The sequence below is a fragment of the Mirounga leonina genome, unplaced genomic scaffold (genome assembly GCF_011800145.1).
Source record: "Mirounga leonina isolate KUSES-001 unplaced genomic scaffold, KU_Mleo_1.0 Mir_91, whole genome shotgun sequence".
Lineage (NCBI taxonomy): Eukaryota > Metazoa > Chordata > Mammalia > Carnivora > Phocidae > Mirounga > Mirounga leonina.
The window spans coordinates 7324218-7330360 of NW_023270839.1; the positions used below are offsets into that span (position 1 = coordinate 7324218).

Below are 6143 nucleotides of genomic sequence, written 5' to 3' on the forward strand. Positions count from 1 at the left end.
ATTCACTCTTCGCACTAATCTACTCATCTGGTTTCTCCCTTACCTTCCAGGTGGCGTATGCCACTGGGGCACTGGCCAAGGCAGTGTACGAGAAGATGTTCAACTGGATGGTGACAAGGATCAATACCACCCTGGAGACCAAGCAGCCACGCCAGTACTTCATAGGGGTCCTGGACATCGCGGGCTTCGAGATCTTTGATGTGAGTGGGAGGAGCCTAGGCGCGTATGCGCGGGGGAGGGGGCAGTGACTCACTCATTTGCACCTGTGACCATCATGGCCAGTGGCCAGTCGAGGGAGAGACAGTGGGGCTCAGGGGTGGCAGACACATCGTCCTGTCTTCCAGGGGAGCTCCCCCTCCCCGGCCTGACAGGGGAGGGGACCAGTCACACCCCTGGCTGCGCTTGGGCACGGGCCTCGGCCGACCCCACTGGCCACTCAGACCCCTGCCTGCCTGACCCGCTCCGCCCCCGCCCCCTGCAGTTCAACAGCTTTGAGCAGCTGTGCATCAACTTCACCAACGAGAAGCTGCAGCAGTTCTTCAACCACCACATGTTCGTGCTGGAGCAGGAGGAGTACAAGAAGGAAGGCATCGAGTGGGAGTTCATCGACTTTGGCATGGACCTGCAGGCCTGCATCGACCTCATTGAGAAGGTGCTGCCTCCACCCGCTGCTTCCGTTTCCTTCCCCTGGCATCCCAGCCAGAGTGGCAGGGATGTCCCTTCTACAGCCAAGAAACTAGAGTCCCCAGAATCCCCAGCCTCTCTCAGACCCAGCTTCTACCCACCGTGAAGTCATACATGGGATGAGCCCCCTTCTCCTCTCCCCAGGACCTAAGACCTTGTCCTGTATGGTGGTCACCTCCCAGAGTCTTAAGAAGGAGACGTAGTGAGGGGAGGACTCCTGGCCCCTCAGACAGCCCATGGGAAGCGTCATCTATGGAAAGATCCTGGGCTGACACTAGAGACATTTGGCTTCCCATCCTCTTCCTGATAGCTGAGAATAAGCCGGTCTTCAGCTCCTCTTGTCCACAGACTCAGAGGAGACAAGAACAGAGCTGGTGTGAGGTTCCCAGTGCTGGCTTGTTCTCAGTGTGCTTTTGCTGGTACAGCCCAGAGCCCGGGATAACTACCCTCACCCAGCCAGCCAGTGCCCTTCAGAAAACCGGAGCTTCCCAGAAGCTCTGGGTGGTTATCCAAGGTGCTGCTCTTCCAGAGGTCTCAGAATCACCTGAAAGTATATGGAAGAGTGTGTGTGTGTGTGTATACACGTGCACGCACACACACACACATGTGTTTACATGCATTTTTCCAGGGAGGCATCTTTAGTTTAATCAAATTCTCATTAGGATTCCTGTCCCAAGGAAAGTCAAGAACCACCAGACTCTCTGAAGAGCAGGATGTTGTGCAGAACATGGATCCCTCTAACCATTCCTTGAAAAACTGTTACCCATCATATAGGCAGAGGTCTGGCCTGCCCCTCAGTCTGTCACCTCTGACATACACCTGTTCCTGGGGCAATCCAAGAAGGAGGGACTTGCTGCAAGGCCTTGGGGACCTGGCAGTGTGGCTGGGAGCACAGGGCTCTTCACTTGGTCCACTGAGGCAGAAAGAGGTTATAGGCCAGATCTGAATAGAATTAGATTTAGGTTAATTCCAAGAATATTAGGGTCCTATATTGGGACAAGAGGTAGCTTGGCTAGCCCAGACACTGTAGCCTGCCAGCTCTACTGGGCTATAGTTTTCCTTTGGCAAGGTGTGGGGCTCTGGAAACCTGGGAGCGCATGCAGTGATGCTCTCTCTACCTCCCCCCTCCCTGCTCTCAGCCCATGGGCATCATGTCCATCCTGGAGGAGGAGTGCATGTTCCCCAAGGCCACTGACATGACCTTCAAAGCCAAGCTGTATGATAACCACCTGGGCAAGTCCAACAACTTCCAGAAGCCACGCAACATCAAGGGGAAGCAGGAAGCCCACTTCTCCCTGATCCACTATGCCGGCACAGTGGACTACAACATCCTGGGCTGGCTGGAGAAAAACAAAGACCCACTCAACGAGACGGTGGTGGGCTTGTACCAGAAGTCCTCCCTCAAGCTCATGGCCACACTCTTCTCCACCTATGCTTCTGCTGATGTCGGTAAGAGAGCAGCCCCTGCCCTGGGCCAGAGCAATTCTGAAGTTGCCAGGGGCAAGGATCCCTCTGCTTCAAAGCACAGGATTCTAGAGGCAGAAGTGAACCCACAAGCCATGGGATGGGGGTCAGGAAATCTCACAGTAGTCATTCTGCCACTGATCTGTAGAAGGGCCATTTTCCACTTTGTGTTACGGATATTGGTGTACATGTCAAATGTCTCCTCAAGACTGAACAACTGGAGGTGAGTGAGGGTGGCACATACATCGCTGTGCCAGGCCCAGTGTAGAGCTGTGCCTGTGGGAGGTCTTGGTAAACGTTGAGAGGATCACCGAGCATCTGGTAGCACAGGTGAGTGTCCCGTTCAGAGAAGGAAGAGAAAGGCTGTGGCTTGGAAGGAGGAGGAACTACAGGAAGGAAGGTAGACCATGGAAAGAAGCAGGCATGAAGGGAGGGCTTCGAAGAAGGTGGGAGAAGAGCACTCATACGATTTCAGCACCTACTATGTGGCAAGCAAGCTTATCTAATCTCCATCCCAGTTTTTTGAGGCAGTTACTGTTCTCGTCGTGGGAAAACCGAGACGTGGAGAATCACTTTGTGAAGTCCCACGGCTAGTGAGAGGCAGAGCCCTGCCCCTGCCCGAGGGTTCCTCAGCTTTCAGACTCTGGCTCCTCATCCCTTCTCTTGTTATTAGGGGACAGCGGTAAAGGCAAAGGAGGCAAGAAAAAGGGCTCATCCTTTCAGACAGTGTCGGCCCTCCACCGGGTAAGAAGGGCCCAGAGATGCCAGGGGGCCTGTGGTGGGCAGGCCCAGCCCTTTGACTGTGTCACCCTAATCTGATTCTCTGAGTCTGGGGAGGAAAGAAGCTAGAGCTATGTGGTCATTTTGGGCATGTAAATTCTACACAAGCCTGAACTCCCATCATAAATTATGTGTCAACTCTTGGTCCCTTAGAGAATTCTGGAGACAGGCTGTCAGGGACCCAGGGCCCAAAAAGATGGTCCCTGTGGCTCCTGACTCCCCACTCTCATCCACCCCCAGGAGAATCTGAATAAACTTATGACCAACCTGAGGACCACCCATCCTCACTTTGTGCGCTGCATCATCCCCAATGAACGGAAGGCTCCAGGTGAGCGACGTGTAAAGGTCTAGTCTGGGGAGGGCACTTGGCATCCACTTGCCTGAGACTGACACCTTCTCCTCTCCTGCTGCAGGGGTGATGGACAACCCCCTGGTCATGCACCAGCTGCGCTGCAACGGTGTGCTGGAGGGCATCCGCATCTGCAGGAAGGGCTTCCCCAACCGCATCCTCTACGGGGACTTCAGGCAGAGGTGGGTACAGGGACACCCTAGAGCTCAGGGAACAGGGGGAGCCTGGGCAGACATGTCGGGGAAGGGAGTCCACAGGTGACCCCAAATGCTGTGGGCAGAAGAGATCAGTGCAGAACGTGGGTAACTTGGGGCACCTCCCTCTCCAGGTACCGCATCCTGAACCCAACAGCCATCCCCGAGGGCCAGTTCATTGACAGCAGGAAAGGAGCAGAGAAGCTGCTGGGCTCCCTGGACATTGACCACAACCAGTACAAGTTCGGCCACACCAAGGTGGGTCTAGAGCCCCACAGGGTGGAGCTGCGGGACATGTAGCCACCTTGCGCAGAGCAGCTGGGAGTTTGGAAAGCAGGCCTCTGATTCCTGGCTCCCTGTATTAATTCAAGGGCTGGAACCCAGGCTTCTTTTCTGTCTTGTTCTTCATATTTCACTCTGAGGTCTAGGATATATGGGTAATGGGTCACCTGGGAGCTTAGTCGGTGCCTCCTTCCCTCTTCCTCCACCCTGGCTACCCTTCTCTGAGGCTGCAGCCCTCTTGCCTGCAGGTGTTCTTCAAGGCAGGGCTGCTGGGGCTGCTGGAGGAGATGCGGGATGAGAGGCTGAGCCGCATCATCACCCGCATCCAGGCACAAGCCCGGGGCCAGCTCATGCGCATTGAGTTCAAGAAGATTGTGGAGCGCAGGTGAGGCGAGGGAAAGGGCGAGGCTCTCCCAGAGATGTGAAAGGTAGACAAGCAGTGCTAACTGGTGTGACTCCGAAGACCTGAGTTCAAACCCTGACTTCACCACTTACTAGCTGGCTTGAGCAAGTGACTACCACGCTAGGTCTCATTTTGAATTCTTTACACAAATAAAATTCCCAATAAAGAATGAGATACCATTTTAAAACACCAGCTTGAGAAAAATCAAGAAGTCTGACCCATTGCTTACAGGTATGTAAATTAGCACAACCTCTCTGAAAAACAATTTATCATTATCTTTTAAAGATGGACAATTGCAGGGGTACCTGGCTGACCCAGTCCATAGAGCATGCAACTCTTGATCTCGAGGTCATAAGTTTGAGCCCCATTTTGGGTATAGAGAACATCCCAAAATAAAAAAATTAAAAAATATGGACAATTGCTTCCAATTCCATTCCTAAGTGCATTCCCACAGAAACTCCTGCATGTATACAACATGGGACAAAAAAGAATCTTCATAGCAGCATTGGCCAAAATAGCAAAGATTTGGAAACAACTCCAATTTCCATCTCCAGGGGAATGGGTAAATAGTAGTACAGTCGTTCAGTGGACTATTATAAAGCAATGAAAGGAGGGACTTACAACCACATGGTGCAATGTGTTTGAGCCTCAGAAGCTTATGGTTGAGTGAACAAAAGCAAGTCACAGAAGGATACATATAATGTAATGAAATTTTTATAAAACTCAGAGATACTAAAAAATGGTGACATATTGTTTAAAGACACGTACATATATGGTTAAAGTATGTTTTGAAAAAGTAAGGAAATTAAAAACACAAGATTAAGGATAGTGGCTGCTTCTGGTGGGGGGACCAGGAAAGGGGATGAAAAACACACTGGGAGAGCCAACACTGGCAAAATGCTCTTCTAGCTGTTGTTCAAAGGATTGATAGGTTCATGCATAGTCATTTTGTTTCATGCTTCACAACTTACATATATACTATAGATATTCTTACATGTAAAATATAATTTTTTAACATGTCTGAGGTTCTTATGGGATTAGAAACACTGAACTTAGTAGACACTCTATGAATGGTGTAGCTTTCATTACTACTAACGCCCCAGTAGGGAAGATATAAACTGCCCTTTTGTTGAATTACTCAAGTAATAAATATGTATTGAGCAACTCCATATTCAGTGTGATAATGTTGGAGTGGGGGTGCATATCAAGGCAACAAGACAGGGCTCCTGCCCTCAGGTGCCTTTGAGCTTGTTTAGATGGGCTGGGAGCCAATTGCAGTTGGTCCCATGCTTGGGAAGTGCTCTTTCAGAGTGCCCCTTCCTGCCTCCGTGTTTTCTTGCCAGGGATGCCTTGCTGGTAATCCAGTGGAACATTCGGGCCTTCATGGGGGTCAAGAACTGGCCCTGGATGAAGCTCTACTTCAAGATCAAGCCACTACTCAAGAGTGCAGAGACAGAGAAGGAGATGGCCACCATGAAGGAGGAGTTTGCGCGCATCAAAGAGGCGCTGGAGAAGTCGGAGGCTCGCCGCAAGGAGCTGGAGGAGAAGATGGTATCCCTGCTGCAGGAGAAGAATGATCTCCAGCTCCAAGTGCAGGCGGTGAGGTCACACGACGATCTCTTCATTCCTCCCCTTTCCTCCCCTGGATTATAGCCCATCTCATCCCCAGGAACTAAGACGCTGGATCTTTCCTCTCTTTAATCACCAACTCTCCTCTCTGTCCTCTTCTCCCAGGAACAAGATAACCTCAATGATGCAGAGGAACGCTGTGACCAGCTGATCAAGAACAAGATCCAGCTGGAGGCCAAGGTGAAGGAGATGACCGAGAGGCTGGAGGACGAGGAGGAGATGAATGCAGAGCTCACTGCCAAGAAGCGCAAGCTGGAAGATGAGTGCTCTGAGCTCAAGAAGGACATTGATGACCTGGAGCTGACGCTGGCCAAGGTGGAGAAGGAGAAGCATGCAACAGAGAACAAGGTGAGGGCAG

General features: G+C 51.6%; 1 protein-coding gene across 1 annotated transcript in view; it reads left to right on the top strand.

Moving 5' to 3' along the window:
* The window catches only part of LOC118003495 (myosin-7-like), a 29649-nt gene that overhangs the window by 6336 nt on the left and 17170 nt on the right, over positions 1 to 6143 (top strand). Inside the window, exons 14-23 of the mRNA XM_034994566.1 lie at positions 51 to 200; positions 482 to 652; positions 1824 to 2133; positions 2822 to 2892; positions 3169 to 3256; positions 3342 to 3459; positions 3606 to 3729; positions 4002 to 4138; positions 5500 to 5755; positions 5891 to 6133. Coding sequence (XP_034850457.1) covers positions 51 to 200; positions 482 to 652; positions 1824 to 2133; positions 2822 to 2892; positions 3169 to 3256; positions 3342 to 3459; positions 3606 to 3729; positions 4002 to 4138; positions 5500 to 5755; positions 5891 to 6133 — 1668 coding nt within the window. The remainder of the gene's footprint in view (positions 1 to 50; positions 201 to 481; positions 653 to 1823; positions 2134 to 2821; positions 2893 to 3168; positions 3257 to 3341; positions 3460 to 3605; positions 3730 to 4001; positions 4139 to 5499; positions 5756 to 5890; positions 6134 to 6143) is intronic.